Here is an 18,815-nt window from a genome sequence, read left to right as displayed (position 1 = left end):
CTTGTGTGGAGGCTGGGCTCTAGCTTTAGTGGAGTCAGGGTCAAAGGTCCTGGAGAAGGAGGGCCTGGACCCCAGCCAGGCATGGCCATGCCACACAATGCCCCCTCCCACTGGCACGGAGGCTGCCTGGTCTCAGTGGCGGAAGACAGAGTCCTGGACTTGCCTTTCCAAGAGCAATATGCCCACAGGCACAGGGCTGCCCGAGCACACCAACTGTGCCAGGTGGCACACGTTATCTCGCTGTATCCCCAGCCATCCGCACTGACTGGTGAGGGACTGAGGTCGGCAAGGTCACCTCAAGGTCACATATTAAACAGCATGGCCAGGTTTCGAGTCCAATTTGAGCTCTTGTAAACTAGACTAGATGGTGCTCTGATGGGACAGTAGTGACAATAATAATAGCTGATATATACAAGGCTTTACCCTGTGCCGGCACCGGGCTGGGCTCTGAATGTCCATTACCTCAGTAACAGTTCCTTTGAGGCAAGTGCTATTCTATAGATGCCCATTTTACAGATAAGCAAACAGAGGGTCAGGAAGAAGGCTCCAAAGTCAATCAGGAGTGAGCCTCTCAGATGTGGCACAGCTCTATGCATGAGACCACAGACACTCTCTGGTGGGGAGCTGTGTGTGTGTCGGCATAGACGTGCATGGGCAGCGGGGGCTGAGGAGGGAGGAGATGCCTGGACACCGCTGACCTCCAAGGCCAGGCCTGAGTTGTCGCTGTCCCATTCCAGGCCTCACTAGCCAAAGCAGCGAGACCTCTGCAGCCCCTGATGCCTCTGGGTTGGGGGGCGCTCAGAGCGGGGACACCCAGCAGTGTCCCTCCTGTCCTTTCTCTGTTGACAGGAAGGAAAGTAGCATTTGGATCTGGATGTATTTAAAACATCCCCCAGAGACTTCTCTGGTGGTCCAGGAGCTAAGACTCCGCACTCCCAATGCAGGGGGCCTGGGTTCGATCCTCAGCCCAGGAACTAGATCCCACAGGCCGCAACGAAGATCGAAGATCCTGTGTGCTGAAACGAAGACCCGGACAGCCAACATAAATATAAATAAATATAATTTTTAAAAAATCCAAAATCATCCCCCAAACAGCCTCTGGGCTGCAGCCAAATATCTGAGCAGGGAGAGCACAGCCTCAAAGGTGTACAGGGAGGGAAGGCGAGGTTGGAGAGTCAAGGGAGTGGCTCCAGGCGGTGTGGCCTGAGGCACCAGCACATCTCCAAACCTTTGCGGGCACCATTCCCCCTGCTTAGCATCCAGCAAAGAGCACCAGGGACCCTAGTCCTTCTGCCTCTTGCCACTTACAGACTGCGTGACCTTTGGCAAGCCCCTTAACCTCTCTGAGCTTCATTTTACAGACACCAATGTGAAAGGAAGGGGTTAAGTCCCACCAGGGTAAGAGCTGTGTCCTCATGCAGAGCGTGGGGAAGGGGGATGAAACCTGTAATTATCTAGTTAATAATGTAATTACTTAGAGGTAAATGCCCCAAAGGAGCCTACAGGAAGCGCCTAGGTGTCTAAGTCAGGATCCTGGCCTGGAGCTGAACACAGGAAGGTGGAGGCGGGAGGAACTGCAGTAGAAAGGCCCCGCGGCAGAGAAGACAGAGACAGGCTTGGGGTGCACAGAGCGCTCAGAGCTTGGGTGGAGTCGGGGTGAGGTGAGGCTGAGAAAGGCAGGACCACACAGGCCACCCAGGCACTTGGGCAGGGCTCAGGAGGGGTGTGGAGGGGAGAGGTCGAGGCACTGGACCCCGAAGAACTCATGTGGATCTGGGGCAAAACCAGGGTAAAGACAGCTGGTTCAGCCTGGATACAGAACCCCAAACTCTTCGGAGTCTGAGCTTCTCCTTGAGGCACAGGCAATGGGAGATTCTTCACCCCACTTCTAGAATGTGGGAGCCCCAAAGGTGGCCCTCATCAGCAAAAAGGAATCTCTGGATGAGAGCCTGCAGCAGTGGCCTGACTTGGGGCAGGAGGGAAAAGGGTGGGCGTTGCAGGGAGAGATGTGTTTGGGGATACCCACAATGCACTTCAGCTGCACACACACCTCCCAGGCCCCTGCTCCATGCCAAGACCCACACCCAGAGCCAGGCACAACCCCTGTCGTCAAGGACCCAGGGCGTGGGACTTCCCCATGGTCCAGGGTGGAAGACTCCACACTTCCAATGCAGGAGGTCTGGGCTCGATCCCTGGTCAGGGAACTAGATCCCATAGGCTGCAACTAAAGATTTCACATGCCGCAACACAGATCCCATGTGCAGCAACTAAGACCCAACATAATGAAATAAATAAATAAACATTAAAAACAAAAACCCAGATCCAAGCCTGGCGATAACGAGTGATGAGGGTGCAGAGCTATTGAGACCATATAGGCCCTGGGTGATCCTCACATACATGCTTTCTCGTATTTAATCCTCACAGCAACACTGTAGGGCGAGCACCATCAGCATGCCCATCCATTGTACAGATGAGGAGACTGAGGCTTGTAAAGACAAAGCTCATAAAAGAAAAGGCAGAACAAGGTTTCTAGCCCAAGTGGCCTTGGCTCCAGACCACAGTGCTCTCTACCGCCTTGGACCCCAAAAAAGGGAAAGGCTGGCTTATTGCTCCCACCTTCTCCAACTCCCCACCATTCCTCAGGGAGGCCAGCACCATCCGCTGACCTGTGGGGCTCCTCCAGTGACTGCCAGGGCCAGCCCGGCCCAGAACACCCAAGTCTCTGGGCTCTTTCCCCACCCCAGTTCCCAGTTCCTTCTGGCACCAGAAGGAAGAGAATGTGACTGCATATGAGGTCACGCCTGTGCGGCACCCAGGGGAATGATCTTAGTTATAACCTTGGCTGCTGGTCAGGCCTCTGCTTAGAACTTAGCCAAGCTCCTCCCCTGAGGAACTCTTTCTGCCCCAGAGACTACACATGTGGGGCTCCCTCCCTTCTGCTGTGCCCAGGATGGTGCTGAATGTGCTGTATACCTGACCATTAATCCTCCCAAGTGCTCTGAAAGAAAGAAAGGAATTAAGTTCCCTTTGTTTTTTCTTTGCTATAGTGGGTCTTCACTGTGATCCAGGAGCTTCTCTTAATAGACAGCATAGACTCTAGAGTGCATGGGCTCAGTTGCCCCACACCATGTGGGATCTTAGTTCCCCAACCAGGGATCAAACCTGCATCCCTTGCATTGGAAGGCAGATTATTAATCACTGGACCCCCTAAGTTCCCATCTTACAGGCAGGAAGACTGAGGCTTGAAGAGGGGCCTTGAACACAGGGTTCATGTACAGGGAAGAGGCAACAAAGCAAGGTTTGGCCCAGACCTGATCCCCAAAGTGGAATTTCTCCACGTCCCTGCAGAGGCCCCTGGGTCTTCTGCCCCGTGCTGAAGACACATGGAAAGGAGGCAGTGCCTAGCCCTGCTCTAGGTCAACACAGCCTCTACCAGCAAGGCATTCACAATGCCTCAGTCAGCCCAGCACCCAGTGCCCTTCCCGAGCGGGCCCACCTCCCCTTCCCAGTCTCCCCCTCACCACTGCCCCCCCGCGCACCACTCCCCCAAGCTCTTCTATTTTAAGCCCATAGTCTGCTTGCAGCCCACCTGCAGACCCCGATCACTGCCTTTCATTCAATCGTGCAACAAATATTTATTGACTCGCTAGGATGTGCCAGGCACGGTCCCAGCCGCTGGACACAGAGGCAGTCATTCAAGGCTAACTCCTCAACTCTAATGCCTCCTCCTCCAGGAAGTCTTCCAGGCCCATCCTCTGAGTGCCCACATAACTTCCTCTATCCCAGTCTCCTTTTCCCAGGCAGAATCAGGCACTCATTAGGGACAGGAATGGTACAGTCCTCCACAGCCCCAGCAAAGGGGCAAGGGGAGGAGACAGGAGATGAGGGCAAGCAGGAAATTCCGAGGAGATTAGGAGGGAGGTGCCCCTGGGCACTATTTCTCCTGCAGGCAGGCCTGACAATTGCTCTGTTTGGCTCACTGGGCCCCAGCCCAAGTGTCGTGTGTCCGGGGCCTGAGGGCCTTTGATGCAGTTTCTCCACCTCGGTGACCTGCCAGCCCTTTATCTGCCTACAAACCATTCAGCCTCAGTCAGGCTCCAGGGCACCCAGATCCCAAAGGTTGCAAAATCAAGCCCCTGTCACACTCCTCACCGTTCTCAGCAGCCTGGTGGAAGGAAGCCTCGTGGCGGCGCTGAAAACAGTAGTTTGTACACATGAGCTCCAGGGAGACACGGGCCAGGATATCCTGTGTTTCTGTGTGGCTGAAATGTCACAGCCAGCGTGTGTGTGTGTGTGTGTGTGTGTGAGAGAGAGAGAGCATGTCTGGGTATCATCCTTTGTGGGTCTCTGGCTCCTGCTAGCAAATGCTACAGACCTGACATCTGAACGCTCTGTGCTCATGGTCTGCTTCTATGTCATGGCTCCATGTCCTGTTCACATGTGTCTCCTGGCTGTGTGTCTGTGAGCCCGTGTGTGTAAGCCCGGGTCAGTGAGCCTGGGTCTGCTGTTTGCTGTCTTTGTGGCAGACACAGTGGGGGTGTCTGGGTGATGGGCGGTATCTATGCCCGCCTGGCAGGGGTGGGTCTGTGGATTTCTGCAGGTGCCAGCACCTGTGTGTAATGAGTCTGCGTGGGTTTGTGTACCAAGTCTGTGCCCGCATACGCACGTGTACTTCCGATATGTCTGAGACTGTCTCCAGGGTCTGTCCATCTCTGGGACGTGGCCAAATGTGTCTGGCGGTGTGTGAGGGTGTGTTTCTGAGCCTGCCGTCTCCTAGATGGTGTGAGTCTGTGTTGTGTCTGTCCGGTAATGGGGGGTGTGAGGAGACACGTATGGTGTATCTTGCGTGGGTCTGTGTACTTCTCTGAGTGGGTCTCCTCTTTAATACGCCTGCAAGTGTGCTTCTGGAAAGCAGAGAGCACAAGCCTGTCCCTGAATGGGTACATGAGACGTGTGTCAGTGGGTGTGGATCTCTGCGCATGCACTGTGAATATGGGTACGTGAGTTTGTGTGTGCAGGAGAGAGTGTGCCCAGGGACAAAGGCCAAGCCCCTCTGCCAGAAATACTGGGAGCCCTGGGAGCTTCGTGGTCCTCCTAAGGCCTCAGCAGCAGCCATCTCACATTTTCCATCTCATTCTCCATCTCGCTGGAGCTGCTCCCTGCCCCTGTGACAGGCTGAAAATCCTTAAAGACCCAGTTCTGAGAGTTGCTTCTTCCAGGCCACCTGTCAGCCGCCTCGGAGACTGCTGCGACTCAAGACAGGGACTGGCCAGGAGCTTTGCTGACCGATGACCACTCCTCTCCCCCCACCCAGTGACAGGCAGATTGAACCCTTCCCCCTACAACTCCCGGGAGCTGAGAAATGCTTCACAGCTTGCTGGCTACTGCCCCAGACACCTGGCACAGGGCCTGGAATCCAGGAGGCACTCGGAAAATATATGTTGAATGAATGAATGAATGAATGCCTGAAGCAGCAAGTAAGGGAAAGGTGACAACGAGGACAGGCACTGGCATTTACCGTGTGCTAGATGTGTATCACGCTTCCTCAGAGGCTCAGCGGTAAAGAATCCATCGGCAATGCAGGAGCCATGGGAGACGTGGGTTTGATTCCTGGGTCAGGAAGCTCCCCTGGAGGAGGGCATGGCAAACCACTCCATCTCCAGATTCTTACCTGGAGAATCTCATGGACAGAGGAGTCTGGCGGGCTATAGTCCACAGGTTCGCAAAGAGTCGGACACGACTGAAGTGACTTAGCACGCACGCAGATCTACATTATCACTTGGAAAAGGGTCTCCACTTGGAAAAGGGGCAGATATGCTTATCTCCCATTCTTCAGAAGGGAAAACAGAGACTCAGAAAGATTGAGCATCTCACACAGCTTGTAACTGGCAGAACCAGGCGAGAATCCTGTTCTGTGAAACTTGGAGGCACGGGCTGCCTCCTGCATGGGAGAGGGTGGAAGAACGACTGGGGAAGGGAGCACCCCGGGGTTGTCTGATGAGGGTCCCAAGTGTACCAACTGTGCACGTGACATAACCTCTCTGCTTCCTCCTTTGTCAAACGGGTCTGATGTCAGAACTCTCCACATAGGACTGCTGGGAGGAGTAAAGGACTTACTTAACTCAGGGCCTGGCACTCTGGAAATGATCTCATAGCTGATAGCTGTTGTGCGCAAGAGCCAGAGAAGGCAAGTAATCAGTGGTTTGGGGGTCCCCAGGCGGGCTCTAACATTCCAGCACTCTGGATTCCAGCCTAACCATTATCTAACCCTTAAAGCTGGATCCAACCCCCCATCACTTCCTCCAGTCTCAGACCCCTGGTCCCAATCTCACTCTGCATGGATGCCGGGTACATATCCATGTACACGGAGGCAGGCACGTGCCGCCCCCGCCTCCCACACACACACACTGCCTGCAGGCTCCAGGCCCTCGGCCCCAGCATAGGTTGTTCTCTACTTGCTCCCAGCAAGTCTTAGCCTAGGGCACTGCACACAATAGAATTCCTCTCACCAACCTCTGTCCACACTAGACCCGTCGTTAGCAACCACAAGCTCATGTTCCTCAGACTGTGAAAAGAACAGGACCCAGGGTTGGACCAACCAGGTTTGGAATTCTGGCTGTGTGAGCTGGAGCCTCCATTTACCCAACTGTACCCAGTGGGAACTGGAGGTGAATTAGGTGCTTCCTCTGGCCCCTCCTGGGCTGACATCTAAAACTGGCTGTACTTCCAACTTCCCAGGTGGCGCTAGTGGTAAAGAACCTGTTTGCCCATGCAGGAGACATAAAAGACTCGGGTTCGTTCCCTGGATAGGGACGATCCCCTGGAGAAGGACATGGCAACCCACCCCAGGATTCTTGCCTGGAGAATCCCATGCACAGAGGAGCCTGGCAGGCTACAGTCCACAGGATCACAAAGAATCGGACACGACTGAAGTGACAGCATGCACACACAAACTCTCACACGTAGAACCTCCAGGGAGGTGGGGAGGGCTTGCTTCATGGAGTCCACACAGTATGGAATGTGACCCACACCTTCCTGTCCTCCCTGGAGCAGCTCCTGATTTATTAACATCTTAAAGCTAAGGGGATCCACCCTCCTGTCTTCTCCCAGCTCTGTCAAGAATGAAGACTTCAGGGCTTCCCTGATGGCTCAGTGGTAAAGAATCTACCTGCTAATGAAGAAGACACGGGTTCAATTCCTGGTCCAGGAGAATCCCATACGCCCCAGAGTAACTAGGGCCATGCGCCACAACCACTGAGCCTGTGCCTTAGAGCATATGCTCTGCAACAAGAGAAGCCACCGCAATGAGAAGCCCACGCACCACAGCTAGAGAGTAGCCCTTACTCCTCGAAACTAGATAAAGCCTGCACAGCAACAAAGACCCGGCACAGCCACACCCCCAAAAAAAGAATGAAGACCTAGACATCCTCTTTGCTCACTGATTAACAATAATGGTAATTCCCTAAAAGGTGCAGGATTTCACTGCTTGCAAAATGTTTTCTTGTCTATTCACACCTCTGGATCATGGAAAAAGCAAGAGAGTTCCAGAAAAACATCTATTTCTGCTTTATTGACTATGCCAAAGCCTTTGACTGTGTGGATCACAATAAACTGTGAGAAATTCTGAAAGAGATGGGAATACCAGACCACCTGACCTGCCTCTTGAGAAATCTGTATGCAGGTCAGGAAGCAACAGTTAGAACTGGACATGGAACAACAGACTGGTTCCAAATAGGAAAAGGAGTACATCAAGGCTGTATATTGTCACCCTTCTTATTTAACTTATATGCAGAGTACATCATGAGAAATGCTGGATTGGAAGAAACACAAGCTGGAATCAAGACTGCCGGGAGAAATATCAATAACCTCAGATATGCAGATGACACTACCCTTATGGCAGAAAGTGAAGAGGAACTCAAAAGCCTCTTGATGAAAGTGAAAGTGGAGAGTGCAAAAGTTGGCTTAAAGCTGAAGATTCAGAAAACGAAGATCATGGCATCTGGTCCCATCACTTCATGGGAAATAGATGGGGAAACAGTGGAAACAGTGTCAGACTTTATTTTTTGGGGCTCCAAAATCACTGCAGATGGTGACTGCAGCCATGAAATTAAAAGACGCTTACTCCTTGGAAGGAAAGTTATGACCAACCTAGATACCGTATTCAAAACAGACACATTACTTTGCCAATAAAGGTCCGTCTAGTCAAGGCTATGGTTTTTCCTGTGGTCATGTATGGATGTGAGAGTTGGACTGTGAAGAAGGCTGAGCGCCAGAGAATTGATGCTTTTGAACTCTGGTGTTGGAGAAGACTCTTGAGAGTCCCTTGGACTGCAAGGAGATCCAACCAGTCCATTCTGAAGGAGATCAGCCCTGGGATTTCTTTGGAAGGAATGATGCTAAAGCTGAAACTCCAGTACTTTGGCCACCTCATGCGAAGAGTTGACTCATTGGAAAAGACTCTAATGCTGGGAGGGATTGGGGGCAGGAGGGGAAGGGGACAACAGAGGATGAGATGGCTGGATGGCATCACTGACTCAATGGACGTGAGTCTGAGTGAACTCCAGGAGTTGGTGATGGACAGGGAGGCCTGGCGTGCTGCGATTCAAGGAGTCGCAAAGAGTCGGACACGACTGAGCGACTGAACTGAACTGAATTGAATCCCTGTAAACAGTCCTCTGAGGTTGCCCAGGCAGATTCCATCTCTTCATTATACAGATGAAAGCAAAAGAGAGCTCAGAGAGGCCATGTGACTCATTCATGGCCACACAGTAAATGACAGTCAGGTCGCAAAGCCAGATCTTGGGGTTCCAACTCTCAGATTCTTCAGTCCATGCTGGGTGGTTCCCAGCGTGTCCGAATGGTACACAGGCAACAATTAGTGGTGATGGGGAAATGGAAGACCTCAGAGCACCAGGATTTTGAAAGTCAAACAGTCAATCTGTCTGCTTCTTTGAATCCTGGACCCTTAAAAGTTAATAATCTTCAAGGTAGAGAACATAGATGCCAAGGGGAAAAGGAGGGGATGGGATGAATTGGGAGATTGGAATTGACATATATAAACTATTGATACTGTGTAAAAATAGATAACTAATGAGAACCTTACTATTATAGCACAGTGAACCTACTCAGTGTCCTGTGGTGACCTAAATGGGAAGGAAAAAAAGAGGGGATATATGTATACATATAGTGATTCACTTTGCTGTACAGCAGAAACTAACACAACCTTGTAAAGCCACTGTGCTTCAATGTCTTGTTTACATTTTTTAAAAAGTTAATAACCTTCACACTTCCTTGGCTGGAAGGGACCCTGAGGTCAGGCAATTTCAACTACAGCCTCCACATAAACCTCTTCCTAAATCCTCCTCAACTAATCACAAACACTACATTTTGTTCAGTTTACAAGCTGTTTTCCACAAGCCCCATGTCTTTATCTAACAGGCGAATACCTCCAGCATTCAATAACTCTGAATAACTCAAGTGACAGCAGGCTCACTCCCTTCTCTGCAGCAGCTCCTCACTGGGAGAGAACTGCCAGGTTTCCACCTTCCCCCACCCCCGGGGCCCCAGAGCAAGCCTCAGGGCACAGGAGATCTGCCTTCATCATCCTCCGCAAGGCCCTCCCCAGGCGGCAGGTCTCAGTGCCATCCATCAGCTGGGAGGTGAGCTCTAGCAAGGCCCCACCAGGCTCCGAGGGACTCAAGCCAGGCAGCACCAGGCCTGCCGCGGACATGCTGGGGACCTGGAGTCTCTCCTGGTAACCTGGTTCCTGCATCTTAGAAGCAAAGTGGCCCAGAGGGGCAGGAAACACGTCAAGAGTACAAGGTACTCTGACTCCGAGCCTGGCTGCCTGGAGCACTGGCTCTGGGACCTGGAGCAAGTCCCCCTCCCTGCTGTGGCTGCAGTTTACCCATCTGTAGAATGAACGAAACAACTCCTCCTGGGACTTCCCAGCCGGCTCAGTGGTTAAGGCTCTGCACTTTCACTGCGGGGAATGCGGCTTTGATCCCTGGGTCCGGGAACTAAGATCCTGCATGCCGCACGGCGTGCCCCCCAAAACAAAACCAAACAAAGAACTCAACTCCTGTAATAGCCTCTACATTTACGCCCCACATCCACAGTCTCTAGGCTTTCACCTCGCCTCTGTGAGGCTGGCAGCTGGAGAGTAGATCAGGGACTGATTCACGTGGACACAGTTCCAGGCTCCGAACTGTTCCCTGAATTCCACAAGTTTCTTCCTACTTCCCTTAGCCTGGAAGGGTCTCACTCCAGCTCCTTATTCAGCTGGCTCCCTCTCATCCTGGCCTCCCTAAGCCCCCCCGTCCCCACCTCATGTCCCTCCCCACCCTTATCACGATCCCTAGTGTGATGTAGTGTGTGATGCAGTGTGTGACTACTGTCTAATTCCAGTCTCCCTCCACTAGGACCAACAGCTCCATGAAAACAGACACTTCATCCTCAGATCTGTGTTAGTGCCTGGTACACAGCAGGCATTAAGTAAATACTTGGCGAATGAATGAATGAGGGGCCAGGACTGCTTCGGGTGGGGAGGAGGCTCTATTCCTTCCCCACGGAGTCTGCCAGAGAACATGGTAAGCGCCCACGGAAATGTGTCATGTACCACTTGAGAATAACAGTGGTGGAAATTACCCTCCTCTGAGGCTTGCTCCATGCCAGGCGCTCTCATGGTGTTTACGCACATAACTCATTTAACCCTTAAGGTTGGAAGATGTGTGATGTCTTTTTTTACAACGAGGAGACTGAGGTCCAGAGACATTAAGGGGCTTGCCCTAGATCACACAGCCAGGAAGGCACACTCTTCAGATATAACAGTGGCCTGAGGCCTGCTCCTGAAGCCAGAAACACTGAATGAATGAGGGAAACTGAGGCTGAGCCCTGACCCAGGCAGTGGGTGGTCCCCAGCCAGGCCCTGGCCCCTGTGAGGCCTCAGGTTCAATCTCCAGCCTTCTGGAACTATTTTCCATCCTAACAGTCATGGGTGGCTCAGCAGGACTCCAGAGCTCTGCCGGGTAATTTCCTGGGATGAACAGGAGCTGGTGGGGGTGGGTGAGGGAGACCATGAAGCCAAGTTCTATGGCCCATCTTCCCTTGCCAGGGGAGCGATGGAGGCCAGGAAGCAGGATTGAGGAGCTCAGGGTTCAAGTTCAGGGCAGGTCAGGTACCACCTGGGCAGGGCCAGGCCTTCTCTGGCTTATCTCCCTCCTCTCTCCTAATACCCTCCTCACAGCTGGCTTGTGAAGACTGCAGGAGCTGACTGAGCCTCCGATTGTCCACACTGAATGGGGGCTTCGGGAAGGCTTACCCTCCCAATTAACAGATGAGAAAACTAAGGCCTGGACTGAGGAAAGGTTAGAGGCTAAAGGGGTAGGTTATTCTGATTCAGACAGACCCTGTCCTTCTATTGTACAAGCAGTTACTAAACACATGTTGGGTAGCAGATCCTGGGGGAGATGGAGAAGGAGAGACACAGTTAAGCAAGACCTCACAGACTATAAAGAGAGAGAAACCCTTTTGGCCCGAAGTGCTACAGTGCAAGGCTAAGTGTTGCCAGGCAGACAGAAATTAGCTGAGTGCCATGAACTTGGAGGCTCTTGGCCAGGGGTGCTCTGGGTGTTGTGCCAGGATATCAACTGATAAGAGCAGGTAACATTTCAGCATCTTCCAAACCGTGCCCAGCCCGTGTGGAGAGAACCCAGGAAGCCAGCAACCTCCCAGGCCAACACCGGCATAGGAGGGCTGGGCCAACGCTAAAGTTGCCTTAGTGGGCAGACAGAGCTTGGCCTGGATCCAGTAGGTCCTCATGTGCACCGAAAGGGTGACGGTCAAGCCTGCTTTCCTGGGAAGCTCTCAGGTCCCCTACATGCCCAGAGAAAAAGCTTCCCTACATGCCAGCTTCCCTCTTCTCATTGGAAAGGAGATGGGCACTGCTGGGGGGCACCGATAGGACTGCTGTGTATACAGGGCCTATTCAAAACTGGGCAGAAGACAATACCCTGGGATTTAGGGAGCTGTGAACGGGTTCTCCCAGGACACCATCCTCCCAGGCTGCAGGACCGTTAGACTGGGCGGAAGTCGGACTCTAGCCAAGGGGATGTTCCCAGATGTCATGCTTTCAAACGGGGACCCGCCCTGAAAGGCAGGCAGGGACAGGCCTGAGCCAGGAAAGCCCTGGGTGAAGACACAGGCTAGTGTTCAGGCCTCTCTTTAGCCGGAGATGGCCACAGGTCTCCCCGGCAAACGGCACATCAGTGCCTGTCCCAGAAAGGAGGGCCACCCAGCGGCCTGGGAGTGGGGGCTCTGAGCCGCGGAATCCGAGGTCCAGCCCCTCACGGAGCACCCACCCCCATCCCAGGCACCTTATCTAAGCATCCTCCAAAGCACCCAAGACCCCCTTCCTAAATCAGAGCCCGTCGGCTCCTCCTCCAGGTTCCTCCCTTAGGAGAAGGTTTCCCAGATACAATGGGAAGCGGGAGCCCCTGAGGCTTTAGGCCCCTTGCCCAGCTCGAGCGGTGGGACAGCGGGCCGGCTGGTGCCTCGGGCCGGAGGGGCGGACACCCGCGCCTCCCCGCGGCCTCCCCTTCCCCAACCGGGACCCCGGCCCCGACCCCGCACCTTGAGATAGTCGTTCTCCGAGCGCAGCTCTTCCAGCTCTCGCACGAAGCCGCCGGGCCCGCAGTCCAGCATCTCCTCGGTGAGGTCGGAGAAGGCGAGCGAGGCACTGAGGGGCAGGCGGCTGCTGCCCACCGACGACGCGGCCACCGACGGCTCCTCGGGGGAGGCGGGGGGCCGCGGAGGCTGCTGTGCCGGCTGCGCCGGCTGGGGCGGCTGTCCCGTACGGGCCCCCCCGGGGCCCCCGGCAGCCGACTCGGCGTCGCTGCTCAGCGCCAGCTCCAGGCCCAGCAGGCGCGCCTCCTCCGACGCGCAGTCCGACACCTCCGAGCTGCTGTCGGTGAGGCTGGGCGGCGGTGGCGGCGGTCGCGGCCCGGTCGCCGGGCGCGGACGGCCCTTGGCGCGGACCCCGGTGCGGACCCCGGCCACTCGCGTCCCTGCGCCCCGCGCCCCGGGCGCCACCGCACGCCCCTTCTTGTCGGGCCTCGCCGAGGACGCGGCGCTGCAAGCGGCCGCGGCGCCCGGGCCTGGGCCGCGGCGGCCCTTGGCCAGCGACCAGCCGGCCACGTCCTTGGGCCGGGCCGGCGACGGCGCGCGGTGGCTCTTCTTCCTCTCCGGGGCGGGAGCAGGCGGGGGGCCGCAGCCCCGAGCCGGGGGCTCCCCCGCCGGCACCTCCATCGCGGTTTCCCTCGGCCTCAACGAGCGGCGCGCATGGCCCGGGCCCGCCCGGCCTCCGCGTCCCGGGGGAGGCTCCTGGCGCCGCTCCGGCCGCTGGGGTCGCGGCTCCTCTCGGCCCACCTCAGCCCCCGGGCTGCGCTCCGGCCCCGACCCCCGCCGCACGGCCTCTCCGCTGCTCTGGGCTCGGAGAGAGCGGCCCGATCGCCTCCAGGCACCCCGGCTCCGGCTCCGGCTCCGCCCGGCGCCCGCCCCCTCGGCCTCGCCGCGCCCCCGGAGCGTGCCCGGGCCCCGGCAGCCTGCGCGCCGATCGCTCTCTCGAGCTCCGAGTCCGGCTGCGGCCCGGGCCCCGGCTCCGCCCGGCGCGGCCCGCCCCCCGCGCAGCCCAGCCAGCTCCCCGCCCCGCCGCCTCGGCTCGGGGACGCGCGGCTCCGCGAACAAAAGGCGGACGCGGCGGGAGCGGCAGGGAGGGACACAGGCGGCGAGCGAGGGAGGGATCTGCGAGGCAACAGCGACCCCCTCGAGGGTCAGGCCGGCCGAGGCTGCCGAGGCCCCGGCTCCCTCCGCCTCCGTTCCGCCGCCGTGCCCTCCCCTGCTGGCCTGGGCGACGCCCCCGGCGGAGGCGCCTCCACTCCCCTCGTCCGCGCAGAGGTCGCGCGAGCGGCGAGACGGGGGACTCCCAGGCAGAGGCCGGGCGGACCTCAGATCGCGTGAGCCAGCATCCATATACACGCCGAGCACCTCGCCCCTCGCGGCTGTGCGGAGCGTGCGCGAACTCCGCCCCCCTGAACCTGGCAGAGCGAGACAGACCATCCCAATGTACAGATGCGTAAACTAAAGCCTGGGGAAGACCGGCGATCCCGGCCCACGGTTACTGGCAGAGCCGAGATGGACGCCAGACCTCGCGCCTCCAAGGGCGTGCTCCGGTTGTCCAGGCTTGGCTTCCCTCTCATAGTCGTGGGGAGCGTCTGGCCCTCGGTGCCTGCCCAGCTCTGCACGCCTTGACCGGCTGTGACCCCAGGCACGCTCGCTCCTTCCCTGAACCCGGTCTCAGGCTCTGCCGGGCTAAAATCGAGGCGACCCGTTCTGAGGAGTCAGACCTGCGGGTGCTTTGGGAGTAGGTTTTGGCTCCCGCGGGGGCTAGTCCGAGCTGGACCTGGTTGCCCTGATCCTCACACGTCCCCGACAGAGCAACTCCATATGACCCTGGAGCCCTGACTCGATGGGTGTCGTTTCTTTCCTTCCAGAACTGTGCTGCCGTGTTGTTGATTTTCCCATGGGGCTGTCACACCTTCCCCGCCCCTCTCCTCGCTGCTACTCGCCATCGCCGCCGAGCCCCTGCTGGGCAGAGTCATCGGAAGTCCTTTGGCTGCCCAGCGGGCTGGCGATCACCCTCAGGGTGGCAGCCCCTTGCGACTGTGGGGGGCAGGGCTGTGTTTACCCCTCTGCAGCCCCTTCTTCCTCCCTCTGTTCCTCTTCCTTTCGTTTCCTCCTCCTAACCCTTTCCCCACTCCTTTTTCATTTCTCTCTTTCCCTCCTCTTCCTCCTCCCCCCAATCCTGTTACCTCACTCCTCCGCCCTTGACACACAGCTGGCCCCAGGTCCACTTTGTTTCTGTCCCTCCTCCCCCACAGCGGTGAATACACTCCTGGAGTATGCCCTCTCCTTGTAAGGCATGGCTTCATTCCCATCTAGGGGTGTCTAGGTGTGTGAGTGCCCCCTCCATCCTCAAACCCTTTCTCCAGGTGCCCTCCATCAGCCAGGTAAGGAGCAGGGCCCCTTGACAGGTCCTCTGCAAACACTTCTTCAGGGGCATTTCCACCCACTCCCGACAAAGCACCAGCTCCCCTGCCCACACTGACTGTCCACTCACCCCGTCCACAGAGGGCCACAGTGGTGGACTTGTCAGTGGTGAATTCCTGACCTCATGGAGCACACAGTCAAGGGAGGAGATGAGCCACAAGAGTCATCATCCACAGGATGGCATGATATTCCACCAAGGCAAGGGCCAAAGTAGGCCCTCCTCTGCTTCTCGGGCCTCAGAAGACCCCATGTGATATAATGGATGACAGGGTCCTTCTGGCTCTGATGTCCCCCTTTCTTGTAGACTGGTTCTGGTCTGGCACAGAGAGCTGCTGTGTGGCTCTTGGAAACTCCATACCCTCTCTGAGCTTCAATTTCTCCATCTATGCAGAATGTGGGCTTGGAGATGCTGGATGATGTGAACCGTGGCAGAGGAATACATGCTAGAGCAGGCTGCTCAGCCACTCCTGACACACTCATGGCCACAGCAGCAGCTGCCTGGATCTCCCCATGTGGGCCTGGGCCAGAGTCCTGGCTCTACCACATACCCTGTCTGGGTCCCAACACTCATGGCTAAGCAGGGGCCGAATGGCCCTTCCTGTTCTGAGTGTCTTCAGATGTGGGGAGCCCTGAATCCACATTGCAGCCCCAGAAGAGCCTGGGGAACAGCAAGGCCCTGGTGGGGGTGGGGTGGCAAGGGCTGGGTAGAGTAGTCAAGGTCAAGGTGGGGGCTCTGGACTCGATTCAGAGGAGGGAAACAGCAGAAGGAGTAAGACTTGCCAGGGGCCCAGACTTGGCTCCATGGAGGTGCGGAGACCACCCAGGGCTTCCTGCCCCCCTGAGCACTCATGCCAGGCTCAGTGCCCAACACTTCAGCAGAGGATTCTGGAAAGGTTAGGAACTTCTTGGGACTGACTGTATTTTTTGAAGATAGGTTCAGGGATGTATCAGTTCAGTTCAGTTCAGTCACTCAGTCGTGTCCGACTCTTTGCAACCCCATGAACTGCAGCACGCCAGGCCTCCCTGTGCATCACCAACTCCCTGAGTTCACCCAAACTCATGTCCATCGAGTCGGTGATGCCATCCAGCCATCTCATCCTCTGTTGTCCCCTTCTCCTGCCCCCAATCCCTCCCAGCATCAGAGTCTTTTCCAATGAGTCAACTCTTCGCATGAGGTGGCCAAAGTACTGGAGTTTCAGCTTTAGCATCAGTCCTTCCAAAGAACACCCAGGACTGATCTCCTTTAGGATGGACTAGTTGGATCTCCTTGCAGTCCAATGGACTCTCAAGAGTCTTCTCCAACACCACAGTTCAAAAGCATCAATTCTTCGGCGCTCAGCTTTCTTCACAGTCCAGCTCTCACATCCATACATGACCACAGGAAAAACCATAGCCTTGACTAGACGAAACTTTGTTGACAAAGTAATGTCTCTGCTTTTGAATACGGTATCTAGGTTGGTCATAACTTTCCTTCCAAGGAGTAAGCGTCTTTTAATTTCATGGCTACAATCATCATCTACAGTGATTTTGGAGCCCCCAAAAATAAAGTCTGACACTGTTTCCACTGTTTCCCCATCTATTTCCCATGAAGTGATGGGACCAGATGCCATGATCTTAGTTTTCTGAATGTTGAGCTTTAAGCCAACTTTTTCCCTCTCCTCTTTCACTTTCTTTTTTTTTTTTTTTTTTCTTTTTCTCTTTTTTTTTTTCTTTTTTCTTCTTTTCTTCTTTTTTTTTTTCTAGTCAAGTTCCTCTTTCACTTTCATCAAGAGGCTTTTTAGTTCCTCTTCACTTTCTACCATAAGGGTGGTATCACCTGCATATCTGAGGTTATTGATATTTCTCCCAGCAATCTTGATTCCAGCTTGTGCTTCTTCTAGCCCAGTGTTTCAGATGTACTCTGCATATAAGTTAAATAAGCAGGGTGACAATATACAAGCCTTGATGTACGTATAGCTTATCCCAATTATTCTTTTTTTTTAATATTTCTTTATTTATTTGGCTGCATGGGGGCTTAGTTGCAGCATGTGGGATTTTCACTGTGTCATGCAGGATATTTTGGCTGCAGCACACAGATGCTCTAGTGGTGAGGTACAGGGCTCAAGGCTTCTTAGTTCCCCGACCAGGGCTAGAACTCACGTCCTCTGCATTGCAAGGTGGGTTCTCAACCACTAGACCATCAGGGAAGTCCCCCAATTATTCTTTTTTACAGTGTGGCACTGACCCTCTTCCAATTGAGTGACGAGGTTTGTATTCCCTCGCCTAGAACCTGAGCAGCTCTTGTGACTGCCTCAACCAACAGAGAATGGCAGAGGTGACAGTGTGACTTCCAAAGCTAGGTCCTAGAAGGCAATATGACTGAAAACTCAATCTCTCTGTGTCTCTGTGTCTCTGAGTCTCTCTCTCTCAATCCACTTTCCCTTGGATCCAAGCCACCACGTTGGGAGGAATCGAGGCCTCCCTCATGGGAGAGGCCACATGAAGGTGTTCCCATTAACAACTCCAGCTCTGGTCCCCACCAAGCCCTGGACATGTAAGAGAAGGAATTTTCAGATGATATAGCCTCCAGCCTTGGAGCTGCGCCAGCTGATGCTAAGCAGAGCAGAAATGAGCTGTCCCAAACTGCAAAATAAATATTGTTGTTCTGAGACACTAATTTTGGGGGCAGTTTGTTACGCAGCAATGAATAACTGGAATGCTTGTTCAAGGTCATATAACTTGGAAGTGGCAGGGCTGGGGTAGATTTGAACCGAGGGCCATCTAGCTTTAGACCCTGTTGTGCTGCACTGCTGGGTAGTGTTCAGCTCAGGCACACGCTGTATAAAGTTCTGCTCTAGAAGTCATGAAGCATTAAATGATTGTAAGAAATAAATCAGATTGTAAGAAATGAAGATGCTGATCACCCAGTGGAAAAACAGTTTATGTTCTCCCATTCAAGCAACTGAATTGACCAACATGATGGAAACTGAATAGAGACTAAATCCTGGAAGGCTCCCAAGAGGAGGTGATTTTTTAAAAACTGAAATTTTTATTCCTTTTTTAAAAGTGCTTTTATTTTTTGGGCACACCATGCAGCATATGGGATCTTAGTTCCCCAACAAGGGATGGAACCCATGCCCTAGCACACCCCCCATAATAACAATAATAATAAGCTACAAAGACTTATTGTACAACACAGGGAATATAGCTGCTATTTTACAATAACTATAGATGGAGTATAACCTTTAAAAATTGTGAAGTCTTAACCACCGGGCCACCAGGGAAGTCCCAAAGTTTTTGTCCCTTATACAAATCACTGGCTGAAGAAGAGTTAGAGGAATTAGTAGGGGAGCCTGCTTTAAAAAAGAGTAGTCAGGTCAGCCTCTCTTTGGAGGTGACATTTAAAGTGAGTTATTCAGAGAGCCAGAATAAGAGAATTCCAGGCAGAGAGAACCCATCTGATAGATGTTCGAGAAAGTGAGAAGGGCCATGTGACCAGCACTTGACGGCTGATGGACAGAGCTGGAGTGGACAGAGGGAGTCACAGCAGCCCTTGCAGGCCTTTGTTCCTGAGGCAGTGACAAGCCACTGGGGACTTTGGAGTAAGCCAGGGTGAGATGTAATCTGGGTTTTAAATAGATCACTCTAGCTGATGGCAAGAAGATGGGGCATGGAGCTGTTGGACCAGCCCCTGAGAGGTAACAGTGGCTGGGATGAGGGTGGAGGCAGTA

At 54.6% G+C, this 18,815-nt stretch overlaps 1 protein-coding gene across 4 annotated transcripts in view; it reads right to left on the bottom strand.

The window, feature by feature from the left end:
• SOGA1 (suppressor of glucose, autophagy associated 1) overlaps positions 1 to 13,638 on the bottom strand; it is a 71,328-nt gene extending 57,690 nt beyond the window's left edge. For 2 of the 4 annotated variants that reach the window (XM_044927670.2, XM_044927672.2), the window contains exon 1: positions 12,631 to 13,637. In XM_044927670.2, coding sequence (XP_044783605.2) covers positions 12,631 to 13,305 — 675 coding nt within the window. In that variant the 5' untranslated portion in view covers positions 13,306 to 13,637. Of the gene's footprint in view, positions 1 to 12,630 lie in introns of all 4 variants that reach the window. The other 2 variants (XM_044927671.2, XM_025263505.3) reach the window with 2 other exon arrangements.
• Positions 13,639 to 18,815: the final 5,177 nt, after the last annotated feature.

The sequence above is a fragment of the Bubalus bubalis genome, chromosome 14, assembly GCF_019923935.1.
Source record: "Bubalus bubalis isolate 160015118507 breed Murrah chromosome 14, NDDB_SH_1, whole genome shotgun sequence".
NCBI lineage: Eukaryota > Metazoa > Chordata > Mammalia > Artiodactyla > Bovidae > Bubalus > Bubalus bubalis.
This window is presented reverse-complemented; position numbering and strand designations above follow the sequence as displayed.